The sequence below is a fragment of the Puma concolor genome, chromosome F2 (genome assembly GCF_028749965.1).
Source record: "Puma concolor isolate L17-30 chromosome F2, mPumCon1.1.hap2, whole genome shotgun sequence".
In the NCBI taxonomy this organism is placed as follows: Eukaryota; Metazoa; Chordata; class Mammalia; order Carnivora; family Felidae; genus Puma; species Puma concolor.
Genome location: NC_141684.1, coordinates 11702510 through 11721135, shown reverse-complemented (window position 1 = coordinate 11721135; position 18626 = coordinate 11702510). Strand labels below are relative to the sequence as shown.

Below are 18626 nucleotides of genomic sequence, written 5' to 3'. Positions count from 1 at the left end.
GAAGAGTGTTCAGTAGAACAAACTGGTCCCTTAAAGGGACCAATTCAGTTTTAGAATTCTGTAAACCCAAATGCAAAATAATGCAGAATGTGAATCTCAATTAAACATCAGGATCGAACAGCCAATTCTGAATTATCTTCACCATTCTATACAGTGTTGACTTTTATGAACTGGTAACGGTTACCTAGAGCTGAGTAACTCCTTCAGTGGCATAGTGTCCACACAGTCAAATCTCTACATGGCTGTGAATGAATGAGCAACTTCTCATACTTTGAATATGCTCCTTATTTATAAACGCAAACTGCTTTCTGTCAGATACTGAAGGACATAAAGTGTTTGGTTTAATAGTTAGGTCTCAGTGTCTTAAGAGTTAGGCAACTCAGGAACACAATGAAAATATTCTAAATTCATCCCATAAGTAAAACGGTCCCTTCAAAATAAGTGCTCCTTTTGGAATGCCAGACTAATAAATGGTGTGTTTAAAAATGGTAATACTGGAGTGTCTGGGTGGCTCAGTCAGCTGAGCATCTGACTCTTGCTTTCGTCTCAGGTCGTGATTTCACAGTTTGTGGGTTTGAGTCCTACAGTGGGTTCCGTGCGGACACTGTGGAACCGGCTTGAGATTCTCATTCTCATTCTCTCTCTCAAAATAAATAAATAAACTTAAAAAAAAAAAAAAAGGCAAAGAAATCAAGCAATTAATTCATTTAAAGATTTCAGAATCAGAAAACAAAGCCAGATTCCAGGGGCATGTGAGTGGCTCAGTGGGTTAAGCATCCAACTTCGGCTCAGGTCATGATCTCACAGTCCGTGAGTTCAAGCCTGCGTCGGGCTCTGTGCTGATGGCTCAGAGCCTGGAGCCTGTTTCGGATTCTGTGTCTCCTTCTCCCCTCCCCCCCATTCATTCTCTCTCTCTCTCTCTTTCTCTCTCTCTCTCAAAAATAAATTAAAAGAACAGTAAAAACAATTCTTTTTAAAGAAAACAATGCCAGATTCTATTCTAAAAACACAGGAACTTATACTAGTAGATGGTGATCTGACATGAACAAATAAATATCAGATTAATAAGCAAATATTTATCAATAATAATAAATGTACATCAGATCATTAACCCTTAACTTAAAAATACACCAGCTGTACTACGTATGAAGACCCTACTAGGAACGAACATCCACACTGTGCACGTGACCCAGTCTCTCACTGACCTGTCACCATCAACTAGGACATGAGCATCACAGATGGGTACACTCAGTTTCAAAGCAGTTAGACCCCCAAGAGTTTGGATAGTTAACGCCAGATGTTTTGGACTCTACAGCCCTATTCTTTTCAGCATAATACATAATAAACTGTCTCTCAAATGAAGCAACATTGTATCTATCCTCTGTAACCTTATAAAATATGAATCTATGGATTACTACACAGGAGATACTTCTTATGTATTATGTGCTGGTACTGAGCTAGCCATTACACAGACATTATCTGTCATCTACACAGTAACTCAAATGACAGCTCTTATCCTTTTTTTATAGCAGGTCAGAAAACGTATGGACTGTCTACTGTGTGTCAGGCCCTGAGGATACAGAGATGAAGGCAGATGTGTTCCCCACGCCCACATGGAGCGTGACTATACAGAGAAGACACACGATTACAGTTGTGATGTGTGTTATCAAGCACATGATACAAAAGAAAAATATAGAAACGGGACCTCACCTAGTTGAAGGTTCAGGAAAAGACCTCTCTGAGTAAGTGACATTTGGGCTGAGACTTAGGTGTGCACCAAGGATGAATGAGAGTTTGCTAATAGGGCAGTGAGCCAGATGCTAGGCTGAGAAGAGCAAGACATAGCAGAAGAAGTACAAGAGGACCAGTACAGGTAGAAAAGAGCACCGGGAGGAGAGTAACCCCGGACCAAAGTAAGATGCATATAATTTGTGTGCCAGATCAAGCATTCTGGTCTTGTCACCCTAATGTCCCTGGAGAGACTATTTAAGCAGAGTAGTGACATCATCAGATTGACATTCATAAAAACGCCACTTCATCTGGGCTGTGTGCAGAACTGAACTGGAGGAGTATGGCTGGCTTACAGAAGTGCATGAGTGCGTGTGAAGGTCAATTAAGGAAAACATAGTTTAGCCATTTCGAAAAATGGGTTACTCATCTCCCAGAATTCATTCCATCTGTCAGTATTAATGTAAGTTAAGTGGAAAGCAAGGTTTGAAAGATATGAGAACAGTAAAAACTTAAAAAAAACACACACAAACACCAATACTGTTACAGGCTGTTAAAGAAAAAAAGAAAACTGCATTTCCCAGATTTTATCAAGTCTCAGGGTTAATTTAGCATTCAAAGTGCTCTACACTATGGGGGATGGCAGACCTTTCCCCCAAGGAGTGGAGTCCAGTCACTTGGCTGAGTTGGGATGGCCAGGAACCATGCCGGAGGACTTCTGTCCTTAAATGGCTGGAGTCCTCAATGGCAAATCTATGAAATAAAAAGTCATCTCAAGATGATGGCACTGCTTATCTGCCACTGAGGCACCTAGACCAGCCTCTCATCTTGGAGGGCCTCTGTGGACACAAAAGAGTCGTGCTAGCCCACACTGCTGTGTGTCAATAGAGGAATCAGAGACAGAAGATCCCAAAAGGTGGTTCAGGTTTCTGGCTGAGTTGTAAAGAAAGGGAGGTCAAGGAAGAAAGGATGTAGGGATCAGTCTCCCTGGTGGAGCTCCTAAAACAAAACCACGTGATTATGATCCTCAGAAAAGGTAGGTGACAAGACGAAGTTAATAGACTACTAAGCCCTAAATTCTGGAAGAAATTAACTGGTAGATCAGTGCACAAGTCCAAGCTATATAAGAAGGCTGCAAGCAAGAGATCAACTGGGAGAAATGATAAAGACAGAGTAGTCCACAAGGTAGAACAGTAAGGGGAAATAACTGGATGCCTTGGCGCGGGAGGCCTCTGTGGAAAGTTCCCCTTTAGAAACAAGCATTTATTCCCACTGCTGCCATCCACACCTCTAACAAAGATTTGTCTGAGAACTTAAAATTCTCAGAAGAGAACACCAAAGATGTGGGCTGTGGGTGATTTAACATAGCCAAGAAACATGGCCACACTCACTGCGGGCAATCCAGCCCAGTGAAAACAAGCAACATATTGGAAAGAGCTACTCATTATGACGCCAGGAGATGGTCCCCATAACAAGCCCTTGGAACAGGAGGAAGACGAAAGAAAGACAAAGCAGTCTGTTCACTGTCTGATCATCATACAACCTTCCCTGAGGTGGCTGCCTCAACTGGGAAGGCCTTAGACTGAAACAAGCAAGTCCAGGCATTTCCCAGGCCAGAAGGTTAGCCTTGTCAACAAAAGTCAGTTATCTTCCAAATCAGGCAAGTGATCGTTTCCCTGTCTCCCTACAAACATGCCAGCTGGCAAGGGATCAGGGTCCCTCTTCTGGAGTACACACCACAGTGTATCTGTGGTGCTCAGGCCAAGCAACCTTCTCCTTGGGACTGCAAGATTCTGAAGGATCATGTGTATCATGACAGTTATGTGCTGCCTCGGGGGCTACCTGTAACATTTATCCTCAGCTGTGGCTCAAGTAGGAAGAGAAGAGACAAAAGGTTTAGTGAATATAAACCAGAGGGCTCACCAGACTTGAGGTCCAGCCAGGATCCTGAAGCCCAGAGAACTTAAGTCATGTGGTCAAGACCACACAACTGATATGTGGCAAACATCAGATTTCAAACAGGAAGCTATGCCTCCAAAATCCATTATTATTGCTTCTCCTAAATACTCAACACATACTTGATATATCAGATGTGTCTATTCATTAATTAATCATTCACTCACTCAACAAACACAGAGTTCCTATCATACGTAAATAAGGATATGCTTCGGTCAGCAAGGAAACTGGAAACATTACTAACCAGGTTACTGGCCAAGAGATGAGGAGTAAACCATCCCATATTAAATGTGTACTTTGCTCATAACTTCACAGAAGCTGCTAGAGCAATAAAAGCTCCAGGCTCCCACATGACAGTACAAAAAATGACAGCCTCTTACTACTACGTATGTTACAACATCCCTCTACTGAAATGGAACACACACTACTGGCCTGAATTAATTCCAACAGTTAAAACATAAGAGAACACGTAAGCCTGACTGGTTTGGCCTCTTTTACAATTATTCTTTTTTTAGTGGCAAATGCTGAGAGACCAAGATGAGCCTGAGTAGGCCTGAGCACCATCTACAGCAGTGAAACTACAAATGCAGGGACGAACTAGCAGCACAAGAAAAACTCTAAATAGGAAGGAGTCAAGATAATCCCGATTAAAAAGACAAGTTCTCAAAAAATAAAAATAAATAAAAGATTTAGGTTCTCTGGGGTTACAAAACTACGGACTATTTGGTGTTTGGACAAAAGGTCAGGCAGTATGAAAGAACTACTGGTCACGCTTGAGAAAATAAGTTACATTCTTCTTTCTAATAAGAAAGAAAATTTATACCAACACTTGTATCTCAATTATTATTTCTGTGTACATTAAACAGTCTGTACTTCATCTAAGGAAAAACAGCAATTCTCTTACTTTTTAAAACACTTAGCCTTTTTTAAAAAAATTGAGCTTCAACTTTCAAGCAGTTGGCGGACACAGTGGCCGAGCAGCTAATAGGAAGGTACAGAGAGCAAGATACAAAGTACCAGGAAGTGCGAGGGACCTACTGCCAGCTGGTAAGCACAGCCCTAAACTAGCTAACACAGAGATCGCTCCAGCTGACTGAGATGCAGACTGACCGATTCTTGCCTCAGCTACTGGTTTTTCCCCGAGGCAACTGGAGATTTAAAAACAACAACAACAACAACACACAGAACCCAAACAATTACCATTTTTGCTCCTGGCAACTTATGTCTTTCAAATCATTCCAGCAGCTAACTGAATCTTCCCTGCTCTGCCTCCTCTTTCTCCAAGAAACCGGGACTCCGATTTTGCTTACTTACCGAACGGAAGGCACCATTCTGACCTCTGAATAATTTTTCCCAAGCAAGGGAGAAAGCGAATGATTTCCGATGCTTTCCCCTAGGTAACTTTGGGCATCTCATCAGCTTCCTATTTCTTATGTCGTACACTTTTAGAAACATGAACTCATCATAAGCAGCAATGATTTTAAGAACACAAAAACCTAAATAACCCAAAGGGCCTGAGGATTAGTTTCCACTTATGGGAAAGGATTTGCTGTAGGGAGAAATTCTACCAAGCGGTTTCTCATACTAGGATGCTTTAGGCTACACAAAATTCAGACATTTTCCTTGTGGAAGTTATAATTTGTGGAGGGAAATGGCCTACATAAATTAAAGAGCTGAGTTGACAGGGATGAGATCATGCTGTAATCTTACAGTCTAACAAGACTGCTGTACCTACGTAGCAAACAAATTCAGTGACGTGAACATAAAATACTACATAATTCCTTATTAATAAACGTCTTTTTCACTAGGGAAGTCATAATTACAAAACTTTCAACTTACCTAACCTCTGAGAAAATTCATAAAATTTCTTTAATTTGCCTACTAGTGGAACAACCGCGCCCCAAGCCTTCTCCTGCAACTTCTCATCTGCTGGATGCTGGATCGCCTTCAAAATCCAAAGAATAAAAATAGTTAGATCTTTAAAAATCACAACGATCTTATTTTCACATGAAAATACAGGTTTCAGGAAACAGAGGAAGCCCTGGTATGCGCGATAAAATAGGACCAGTCTTTCAAACCATTAGGCAATCTTTCCTGAATACAGAGGGTTACTCCCAAAGAAATGTATTTTCTTGCTTTCATCTTTCTTTTGCTTACAGGTGCTTTTCTTTTTAAAAAAAATTTTTTTTTCAACGTTTATTTATTTTTGGGACAGAGAGAGACAGAGCATGAACGGGCGAGGGGCAGAGAGAGAGGGAGACACAGAATCGGAAACAGGCTCCAGGCTCTGAGCCATCAGCCCAGAGCCCGACGCGGGGCTCGAACTCACGGACCGTGAGATCGTGACCTGGTTGAAGTCGGACGCTCAACCGACTGCGCCACCCAGGCGCCCCTACAGGTGCTTTTCTTAATCCTCTATGGAACTTAATGCTTTTTTCAACAATCTGGCTTGCTCTCTCCAACGTCTTTCAAACAAGCTGAACACACTATCTGAAAGTTGAAACTCATAATCAAGATGGCGGGTATGGAGGGGAGGCCCTTCTTATAAACACTATCAGGAGGTACTGACATGTTTAGATTTCCCCAAGGCACGAGTACTCTGACTCCATCCACACTAAACTGAAAAACAAGAAAGCAAAATAAAATGGAAACCAGAGAGATTTAGGGAATGCTCTGAATAAGCTACAAACTAAATAAACAGGCCATGTATTATTTACACAGTGTACTTTATCTGCTTGCCACTATATTCAAATTGTCTTGATTTAAAAAAAAAATTTTTTTTAACATTTATTTTTGAGAGACAGAGCATGAGCAGGGGAGGGACAGAGAGAGACGGAGACACAGAATCCGAAGCCGACTCCAGGCTCTAAGCTGTCAGCACAGAGCCCAATGCTGGGCTTGAACCCACAAACAGTAAGACCATGACCTGAGCCGAAGTCGGATGCTCAACCGACTAAGCGACCCAGGCGTCTCTTGATTTTTTAAATACAAAATGTTTTTAAATGATATTCAAACACGACAGGATTCTGAAGTGAATCCTATTTATGTGACTACCTAGAAATATTTGAAGGAAATCTGACATTACACATTAACAATACTGATTTCACGTTAATAGGAATATTCCAAAAGGACTGTGATACTACTCTCACATATATGAGGAAGTTCTATAAGCCTCGAGCCCCATCTTAGCAATGTTTTGTATCAAGTGGTACAACTTTATTGTTCAAGAAATAAGCAAACAGATAAAAATTAAAAGTTGTTTTTCTTCTGTTGAGAAGCCTATCTAACTTCTCTTGCAAGGATCTAAAAATTATTTTCAAAATATTAAACTCATTCTCATAATATCAAAACACGCAGGCAAACGTCACCCACTTTCACAACTGAGGGAGTTAAAGACTTCCCCTGAGCCTGCCCTGCCTGGATTTAGAAGTGGACACTGGCTGCTCTTTTAGGACAACATGTTATGGTTCTTGTAATTCTGATTCCTTCTCCTTTCACGTGGTTTCACTGCTGTTAGGCAACATTTTTGGTACAGCACCCAGTATGGCCCAACACAGAGAAGGACACTTTGTAAATGGCAATGGTGAGACTGTCATGTAGCAGATATTATAACTCTCATTTTCAGAATTGTTAAAACTGGTATAGATATATCAAAACATTAGTGGAGACCTCTTATTTCCCTCTCTCATAGTGGTTTACCCTAGAGAATGAGCTTTGTGTATTTAACAGAGTCTACATTAAATCAAATTTTATTCTGTTTCAGTCATGTTTAATAAAATACTATTTAAGCAAAGACATCTCTAACTCCACATCCTCAGTATAGGTTTTTACATTTCACCTTCCACTTTAATGCTCCTGCACCAGAAACTCACATTGCAGAAAATATATCTGAAAGACTAAGTTATCTGGTGCAAGAGTACAAATAATTTTGATAGATCTTATTTTTACACACTGCCAAACTGACCTCCAAAAAGGCATTTTTATAATAGCACTTGCATTAAGACTACCTGTTCCTTGATAAACCAACCAGTATTGAGCTTTTAACAACTTAGCATCATATACAATCAAACTGCTTGACAACAGTATGCATTATTAGTAAATGTGAACATTTTCCTATAGACTGTGCTCTTTTATAGGTAGAATGGTTGTTTATTTAAGTCTTCATATTGTTTATTTAAGTCTTCATATTGACAGGTACCTAGTTACATCTGTTCTTTGTATATTTGTATATTGGTACAATCAGCTTTTATTTGTACCTTCCTTTCTTAAACTGTTTTTCTATTATTCAGAAATACATTCTGCTTATAGAGTTAAACCCAAACATCAATATGCATTCCTCAGTGAAAATTTCTTCAAATGCCTGAATGGTTAAACACTTAGCCTAAATCTACAGATTTAAATGCTGTTTTTTTAAGAGTTTTCTAGCTTACATATTTTATATCTATTTTATTTACTTATTTCTCTGTCCTTACTTCCTTTACCAAGGAATGAAATGAAGGTACCTTTGTACTAAGTCTAAAGGCCTGGTCAGGTGAATTTCTTACCATTACTGGTTATTCTCCCCTTTTCTTTTACTATTCTTCAAGTGTTATTTTTCTATATAAACTTTTTTCTTTTTCTTTTTTTTTTTTTTTTAACTTTGCAACATTTACCTACTTTCCCACCTGACCAATCATGGGATGCCACAAGTGCACTGAACGTGGCTTCAGCACTGAACTGAGTGACTATAATGTCTTATGGAGAACTCCAACCTTTGGTCACAGCATTTAGGCCTCCTGGTTTCACATCCCCACAAGTTCTCTTTGAAATGGCTTATATAGAAGCTTTTCTATCATTTTACCCTCTTCCAAAAAATTACAACTGCATTCAGTTAAGTTGACATATACATTACAATAAGTCAATATAAAGACTCTGGGGGGAAAAAAACTTTCATTGTAGTGAGCCTTTCCACACAGAAGCAGAGTAACCCTTCACTTGGCAAGTTTAAAAAAAAAAAAAAATCCTAAGGGTTTTAACCCTTAAAAACAGGTAATGGTCTATATTAAATAGGTAATGGTCTGTATCTCTATAGCAAATGAGATGTTTTTTCTTTATTGTTCATAGGTGACAACTGTAACCAGCTGATCAGAATTCAATCATAAAACAAACTTTTAAGAAATCTAATGATATAATACTGAACAATTAAAAATAATCTGGAGCACTAATAACAAGGAGAAACATTTTTAGAGCAACTGGTGAACTGTTGTGACCTATAGGGAAGAAATTAATTTCTCATTAGTTAATTAAGATCGTGTTTAATCATTTAAACATTTCATAAATGTTTGATTTTTCAAAATATGTTCAATGTTTAGAACTTGAATTTCACAGAAATGGTTACATGCCTTCACTTATTGAAATCTTAAGGTTTCACTTAAGCTAATGATATTGGCGAGATTAGTCTAAGCTCTTGTATTTCTTTCTTCAACAGTTACGAACTGCTTACTAAGCACTGTGTTAGGTGCTGATGACACAAAAATTAGTAAGAAACCAGGTTTATCCTCCTCAAGCTGGAGGTGGTAGTGGAGTCATAAACTTTACGTTTCAATGGTCTTTTCAAAAAGAGATGATTACCGTGAAAGAAACGTGTGCACAGCACTAGGGCAACAGAGTAAGGGGGAAGTAACTGCTGGGATGTGAAGGAAGGAAAGTGTACATGTGCAAGACATTCAGGCAACAACAGTCCAGTGCATGAGAGGTAAAAAACAGAATTCACGTTAATCTGTAATTTCCCTCAGCTAATGATATTACCCACAGCTAATCTAAACCAGAAACCCTGGAATCATTTGTAACTCCCCTTTCTCCCTCATATTAACCATCCAAACGCCAAAAACCTGTGGCCCCTTAGCCCGAAACATTTCTTGAATTGTTTTCTGGTGCCTGCATTTAATTCTGCCTTCACTAATACTCCAAGTATCATTAGACGAATGGAGTTGGATGTGGACCGTCAACCCAGCGTCAGACTGCTCCTTGACAACCTCTGTGCACTGTTGGTTATACCCAAGAATAACAGAAGCAGAAGGGTGGGAAAAAATGAAGAAACAGAGCTATGTCTTCAAGAAATACAGATAAGGGCCCAGAGGCCAGGGAGTTTCTTTGGGTGGTACAGGGCACCTGATTATGTGTATACTCTGATGGGAAGAAGTCAAGCAGAAACCAGAAACACAAAAGATCTATTTAAGAGAAGGAATAATTAATAAAGTTCCAAGAGGAGGATGCAGAACAAAGGCAAAGAAATAAATCTTGGTAACAAGTAGAGACACAGCTTCTTCAGAGAAACAGAAGAAGTGGAGTAAGAGATAGATGGACAGAAACCTAGATAAGTTCAGAGGCTCACGAGAAGCAAGTTGAGACCACACCAAATATTTGCTTCATGGTGTAAAGTCATCAGACAGAGCTGGGGGAGTCCAGACCACAAGGATGATAGCAGCTTTCTCCTAAGAAGCATGGGAGGAAGGAAAAAAACAGACTGGCAGGACAAAAGGCCACAGAAAGTTACATTCTCTCCTCTTCTCAAAAAGAAAAGTATAAATAGTCCCCATTGGATACTGTAAATTTCAGGTGGAAGAGCAACCAAAAAATAAACAAAAATTTAATATACAGAAATTACATATTTATACAACATTGTTTTCCTTTTTACCCTTGTATCAATACAACCACTTTTGAAATAATGCAAGTGATCTTCCTTTAAATATAACACTTAATATGCAATAGAGAATTTGAAAATATATACAAAACAATAGAGATTAAGAAGAGGGACGTAGTGAATTTTAGTTTATTGGAAAATGTTTAAACATGCTTTACCTCTCGTATTTCATGGCCAGCTCCTCTATATGACTGCAAATCTTCCAAGATACCTTCTGCATCTTTTAATACTACATTCACCTGATTATAAATTTCCTTCTCAGACTCTGTAGGCTGGGCATCTAAATAGCAGGAAAGCACAAAAAAATTTACAGTCACATGATTTTTTTTTTTTTTTAGTACATGTATAACTCTAAACAATGAACAATCTCAATTTCTAAAGATGCCTAACATTTTATTCAATGTTAACTTCACACTTCTTAGAAAAGACTGGTAATTTTTTCATACTTCTACATTTGAATAATTAGCCTCAAGTTTGTAAATATCACAAAGGAGCAAGGAAACATCAAACATTATTATTTAAAGTTACAAATCATGGCTTGGTATATATCATAATCATTACCAATGACTGTGAATGCATAAATAATGATTTACTTTAATCCAACAGAAATGCAAGGTCTACTAATATATCTTGTTCATCTCCAGCTTAAGACTCCCAACTATTTTCCTACAAAGTTCATTTTAATGACTAAGTTTTGATATGAAAAATTAAAAACTATTTTAAAAGAACAGTAGTTAGATGCTCTCCTTTTCTACGGACCACTTTAAATTCTGTGCCAATGAACTTCTGTGCTGATGAGCACAAAGTCAAGAGTCCTGTGCAGAGGAGTTCAACTTATGACATTGCTCCAGAACGAGTAGGCTGCTGAAAACCAGACACTTTCAGCTGCAAAGCTGTTATTGAAATTTTGAAATACGAAATCAAAAGCTGACTCCCCCCATTCTTGGGACTGAGTGAGAGAAAAATGAAGGGAGAATTACAATCATAAAAAGCATAATCAGGAACACAAACATATGGGCATTTCCACCACCTGTGGTGTCAGCCACAGAACATATGCTAATAGATGACTAAATCTGGATTTCTCTCTGCTAAACTCGAGGTAACAGAAATCCTGTTTTTAATAACTTGGTCATTTGTTTCTCTAAGGAGGAATAAATCTTTTTTATTTAATACTTGGTGTTTCTTTTTTTTTTTTTTTTTTTTTTGCTTGGAGAAAAATGGGCAATCTGTGAAACTGAGTTTCTCATAAATCATTCCAATTAGACCATGTTCAATGCTACAGTTAAGGCATGAAGCACTGAAAATGATAAACACCGTGATTAACATAATGTTTTAGAGAAGAACTGTGCTGGCTGAATTCCTCCACACAAACATTCTTCTTCCGGGGAAAGGGGAGGCAGACCAAATTGAAATATGAATGGAGAGCATTTCTGAGAACTCCCTTTTGTCTACCACTTGTGAAACTAGTACTTAGACTTCTCTGCACCCACTTCACCTCCCCACAAATATACAATGTCTTTCTTTCTTTCCTTAGAAAAGTTAAAGAAACTTAGTTCACACTTAAAACTAGGGAGTCCACATGCCCAATAACTGTAACATATTTATTTTGCACATGGGCAAGTCAGAATTCAATTCCACCTCTTAAAACCTGCCAACTAGTCAAAATACACCAGTTTTTTTTTTTAATCAGAGTATCAAATTTTAACTTCAACATACTCAAAAAGTACAGCAGCAACAATAATAGAGTATCATTCATGTGCAAAGCTAACTTAAGAATTTGTGTTCTCATATCTTGCCTTATTTTCCAAATCTCCTCTAAAAAATCATTTACTTTTTTAATAAAAATACTGTGACAAAATAGTTACACAAGAGGAGCCAAATTAAAACTACTCTGTGTACAAAGTCATAGAGGGATTACTAGGAGCAAACACTGATATTGCAGCTAAATGGTTTTTTTAAAAATCAGGGTTTGTCATTTAGCTGAAGTAATTTTCACATTTAGCCAGACCATAATCTCCAAAGTAACAGACACACACTAAAAAAAAAAAAAAAAAAAAAAAAAAAGCACACCTCGCAACTTTTATACTTACACCAGATGCAATAGGGAAAAATACTTTTCTTACATGCAAAACAGCAGTGTTATACTTTTTCATATGGAATTGTGAAACCACAGACATAACATCAATAGTAGACACAGATCATCATTTTACTTCATGAAATGGGAATTCATGACAAAGGACAATATTTTGACTGTTATATATCAAAAGAGATTTGTCAAGTTTGAAAATACTGAACTGTATTTTTGGTATGGTGACTAGAAGTTAACAGAAAAATGTAACACTGAGACTTACATACAAAAGAAACATTATCAAGTAGATTTAAGTAGACCTTGGAAGTGGTTAATAATTATTAAAAGTTTAGTAAGTACCAAGAAATTTAAAAATAAAGGAGAAGATTCCAGTTCCCCCTAAGGGTGGAAAAATACCCAGCACCACACTGATTAAACACTGTTTAGACTATCACAGGAAAGTCACATTTATAATTTTGAAAGCTGCTGCAGACTGCTGTAGATATGAAGACAAACAAAATAGCAGACAGGTAATAAGCACCACGTTACTGATAGCAAGTCATGCAAAAAGGTGGGAGAAAGACTATAAAAATAAAGCTTTTTTTCAAAAAATGGTATCATATAATGCAACCAAGACTTGTCACTTTGATTTTTCACGGCAAAGAATGAAACACTGTATTACCTAGAGAAAAATCTACCACTTAACCAGCTAACAAAAGGACAAAATAAAGTATCACCTACTGGGAGTAGGAGTAGTGATCAGTCACCAAGCTAAGTTTTAAAAAGCTGTTCAAGGGAATTGAAAGCATGTTTTAGTTGCTCTCATTGTTTGCAGGTAAAATGAAGTATTGCAACAATCTTGTACCACTTTCCTATTAAGGAGTCACTGAAAATAACTGCTGAAACTCGATCTGTTCTGGGACAAAGGGGGCAAAGAGCAGCTATAGAAGAAAAATAACAAAAAGCAAATCGCGTAAAAATTGCAACTGTGATATGGAGTCGTTCTGCTTTGGTCTTGCCCTCAATCGTGCGGTAATATTTCCGATCTGTCTCCAGAAGTCTCATTGAGGCAGGGACCTCGGTGCACAGTGCATACACTGTATACAGCAGGTAAACTCAGTGCCCAGCAGATTTTCTGTAACACGTATTTGGCGAAAGAATGAGAAGGTACAGAGATATAAATACACCTCCAGCATAAGTTAAAGGAAGCTATAATGCATTTTTACCTCTGTACAAATATAATCCTACATCATTTTAGAAAAATAAACCTAAAAAAATGCCAGAATAAAGATATCCCAAAATACAGGGCAAAAGCAACTGAAAATATGCAAGAGGTAAAATGGGAAAATAAAGTTAGACTACAAGAGTGGATATCAGTAGTTTTACAAGATTGCGGGGGACAAGTCACACAAAAGACACGAGAATTAGAGGAAATGTATGACTAAATGGAAAGGCACTTTAACAAAGAATCAGAGAAAGTAAGACTCTATTCCTCATTTATAAGCCACCACCTCTGTTTACTCTATTTTGGTCTACCTGGAGATAAGTAAATCGAGTTAACTAACAAGTACTAAACTTCTACCGTTTATAAAGCATTATGTGAAGGTTGGAGAGGGACATAAAAATAAATAAAAGTCCCTCTTCTCCCGAGAACCACAATTTAATGAATTAATATATACAGTGGTTATTCAGGCTAAAGATCTGTCATTAGAAACAGCTCTTAATGTCATGATAAAATAAGCAATTCCAAAAACCAGAAGAGGCTACAGGGCCCCCAATTCAATGCTCTTTTATATAGTGCCATTAGCATAACTGCTGCCAAAATTCATGAGGCGGCTCTGGGCTTGTATCTTAATTGAACCATTATTCTTAAAATAAAATCATACAGGTATAATTTCAGAAAAAGGCTCTTTTTCTAGTACACCTCAAGGGTAGATAACAATGTCTCACTGAACACAGAAATGTCACCTCATGCCTTAAGACCTTTGTAGATGCTGTTCCTTCTCACTACAGTGTCCTTCCACTACCTTGCCCTGAAACATTCTAACTCACCTTCCCACAACCCAACTCAAAGGTCACCATCAGAAAGTCTCCCATGATGTCCAAACTACTCGTTGCTAGGTACGGTTAATTCCTTGTGATCTACAACTTGAATGTAATTATGTAAATGAAATTATCAGTTTGCATTTCTAACTTACTAGACTGAGAACTCCCCAAAGGCAGGGGTTATACCTTAGTTATCTCTGCATCCCAACATCTACTGGCTGGCACACAGGGGGCAAGCCTTAAATGTGGAACTGAAGTGGAAACCCATACATGTACCTGCATGCATGTAAATTAAAGGAGTAAGGACTTACAGACATCTTCATTTTGTAAACTACAGGATTCCATCAGATGTTTTATATGCACAAGAATACTTAATGTGTACACAATTTGATACAAAATATCAGTATATCTATCTATATGGAATTATTTCTATAAGTTGCCCAACCATAGAAATGCAGTGAGCCAGATTTACTCACTGTAAATCTAGATTTATTACTCGCTGTAAATAGATTTATTATTATACTATTCCATCATTCTGAGTGATGGAATGATGGAACGGTATAATAATAAAGTCAAATTACTCTCGTAACCTGAACATTATCGTTCAACCTGGAACAATGTTAACACCAAATATTCTACTTAATAAAAGAATGTGGCTTTATTCTCAGTAATCACCACGAACTGGCAAGTCAGTTGTGTTGACAATTCTTAGTCTGGCCTACAACCGTCGAAGAGAGGACCCATGTGATGGGCTAAAAAGTCCCTAAAATAGTCTAATGATAAGATCAATTTTTACAAATGCATATTTCCAAAAAGAAGAAAATACGCAAATAGATGAAAGATAAAATTGACTAAGAGAACTCTAATGTTGGAATCAAAAGAAAACATATTTAAAAATCTAGATAAGAAGTAACAACAGGCAAACTCTGGCCTCATATACAGAATACCAGTAAGTGTCAAAGGAAAAGTTCTACACTGGCTGATAAAGGCAACAAATATCACCTTTTACTTTACATCTGCCTTTAACAAGTTAACACTTTACCCATAGTTCTTCATTATTGCTTATTTTCCCCCTGGTGGTGTTAGCAATTTTAACGTTCTCCTGCTACTAAATTAGCTATTAAATTTTAAGGATAATGGTCCAAACCCCCAAAGACTAGAAAACCAAGACCAAATAATATTTACAATACTACTCATCTTTAAAATATTTAAAATTCATGCTTCTCACTTGACCAAAACATGATGCTAGGTTTATAAAAAGATCAAGTGCCAAGTCTTGAACAAGATCTTGACCATATCAAAGCCAAGATTCTGCAAATGTAAGGAATTCGAGACAGAATAAAAAGGAGACAGAATAGCAGAAAAATACACAAGACCAGTTTGAAACAGATGCAGATAAACTAAAATACAGCTCTAATGTAAGTCGCCTCGTCTGAAAGAAGAATCTTCAAGTCAGCAATCTGCTTAACATCCCCAAGCTGATTAAAATTCATGCTGAACATGCACTTAAATTGGCATTGTTAAATTGTTGAGAAGGGTCAAGAAAACTAACCTTCATTTAATAACATCTTCCCCTAAAAACCCAACAATTTAATACGGTCCTGATATTGACATTATTCTTTGCTAGCCTGTACGCAGGACCCAAACTGTAACAAAACATCTATAGGAATGTAATAAAAGTAAAAGAACTTATCAGAGACCACAAATTATTCCATAAAATGGAGGTAAGCTACAAACTGATGTGTTCCTACCAACTGTCCTGGTTTACAGAAAAAATATTTAAATTATTCACAAAGTAGAATGAACTGTGTAGTAGCACATAAACTAAAGTAAAGTTGATGGAGAATGCAATGACTCTCTGGGGATAGATTTTAAGGGATTTGTTTTTAAAACCAGAAAAGGTCTTAAATTTTAAGTATTTAAAAATCTGTTCAAATGTTTTAATTTCAGATGAAAATGCCCGGGATCACACGACTTATAACCTTCTATCTCTTCACCCTTTCCTAACAATTTTCTAATAACGTAAGTTAAAACAGCAACATTCACACTGAAACAACCAATTTAATATCATTGTTCTCAATTAGACAACCAGATAAGCTAAAGCGATACAGACAGCCAAAAAGCAAAAGCTTTCCAACATGCACAGGGGTCAATGACACTTACCTGCCACTCTTAGACCATATTACAATAGGTCATGCAACATAAAACAAACAGAAGGCAAATTACTTAAAGGTCTGTGAACCCATTATTTTTCTTTTTATTTAGAGTTAGAACAAAAATGAATTCCTGAAATAAATACATATAATGAGTTTAACTTTTCAAATTATCTGTAAAGATTAAATAATTAAGGTTCACACTTACCTTTTAATATTATGCCCAAATTACTGAGCTTTGAATGGCCTTCATGAACAGATTTGTATTTAAAATACTTCAATAGATACATAGAATGATTAAAACCTAGTCAATTTTTCTCAGCTGCAACAAATTTTTCCCCAAATATGGCTTCTATTAACAAATCTCAAAGTAGCATTTGTCCTTTCCACCACAATTTTTTCATACAAATGTTTTCATCGGAGTATCTCAAATGTTTTCAGTAGAGATCTCCAATTATAAAATAATGTCCAACCAGGAGATAGGACTCTCACAAAACTTCAAGTGAAAACATTTTACTACAATGCAATCTATAAAATATGATTTCCAGTTCTAGAAGGCACCAGAAATTTTACTCAAACAATTCATAGCTCAGTCATGCAAAGCAGTTAAAAAGATGGCAAAGTGGAAACATTCGTTTAGTGCAGGACAGACGCAGTCTACGGCAGGCAAAGAGAAATAGAAAATCATCTTCTCACTTTCAAAATCAAGGAAAAAATTTGGCCCCTGCTCAAGGTCTGTGCATGTCAAAACTTTAAGAAGATTCCCCATGTTAAGGTACCTGTCAAGACAAGAATGAGAAAAGAGAAAATATCCCTTTATAAAAAAGAACATCTGAAATTTATTTAAAAAAAAAAAAAAAAAAAGTAACAGGGAAAATGTTCATTAGGCCATGAATTCGTCCTTCAGGGTTGCCCAGACTGTGCTCTGGCAAACAGCAAACCGGGTTCTCAAGGTGTTGGTATGTAGGACCTAGAGGTGAAATGTGGTTTTCCTGCACACAATGGCACAACTGTTGCTCTACTTCTTCTCAAAATTCTCCCAAGACAAGTTTCATTAATGGCCTTATAATGAAAAATTCTTTAAGTATTCCAATAGTGCTAGTATTCTGAAAAAGAAATTTCTTATCAAGAATCATTCACATATAATCTTGTTTAATATTGCACTGAAACAACAATTTATTTCAAAGCCAAATATTAAGAGTTTTGGCCACAGCTCACCTTTGCATTTCATCTTAATACAGAATATTCAACTTACTTCCTGCATGCCATTAAATAATGCATATATTTCTAACCAAATTTGGATTACTTATAAATTTGTGGAAGTTGTTTAAAGTATTGATTCTGGATATGCAGCACGATTCTGGTTTTTTATAAAATTATCAGAGGATTCTGAGCAAACATTGCTGGGCGTAGTCACCAAGGCATACTATTAGAATGTTCATCATAAGGCTGCTTGCTTCATGGACTAATGAAAGGACAGCACTGGCTACAGACTCAACATGATTTTAGCAAATGAAAAACTAAAGAATTATACATATGATGGTGATGTTTGCCTACGACTGAGAAAAAAATCATGCAAACTTTGTTTGATCCCCATATCTTATTAACAAATATTCGGGCCAGCCTTCACTGCGGTGTGAATATAGTTCATCTTTCACCTTTACCATTATGCACCAGCTGTGAAGGGCTAAAGAGACTTACTTTCAAAGTCCAAGAAAAAATGTGCTGCATTGTGGTCTATGTCCCTGGTTAGCACCTTAATGAGATTACCCATGCCAGCAAACCTAAAAATAAAAATGGCAACATCATTTAGTTCCAGTAAAAAAAATTTTAAGCAGAGGCCTGGGATTCGGCAAAGGCTGGCTTGCTCATAATTACCAACAGGTGCAGGTTTATATACTTCTGGCATTGAAAATTTGGAACAACAAAAGCACATTTGGCTCTGAGTTTATAACTCCTGTCCCTCTTTTCCACATATCAAAAAAGTTACATA

At 37.2% G+C, this 18626-nt stretch overlaps 1 protein-coding gene across 12 annotated transcripts in view; it reads right to left on the bottom strand.

The window, feature by feature from the left end:
• The window catches only part of CYRIB (CYFIP related Rac1 interactor B), a 150120-nt gene that overhangs the window by 14244 nt on the left and 117250 nt on the right, over positions 1-18626 (bottom strand). For 6 of the 12 annotated variants that reach the window (XM_086694973.1, XM_086694969.1, XM_086694972.1 and 3 more), the window contains 3 exons: positions 17330-17412; positions 10525-10646; positions 5524-5629 (listed from right to left, as the gene is read on the bottom strand). In XM_086694973.1, the coding sequence (XP_086551099.1) occupies positions 5524-5629; positions 10525-10646; positions 17330-17402 (301 nt within the window). In that variant the 5' untranslated portion in view covers positions 17403-17412. Of the gene's footprint in view, positions 1-5523; positions 5630-10524; positions 10647-17329; positions 17413-18334; positions 18418-18626 lie in introns of all 12 variants that reach the window. The other 6 variants (XM_086694977.1, XM_086694976.1, XM_086694975.1 and 3 more) reach the window with 2 other exon arrangements.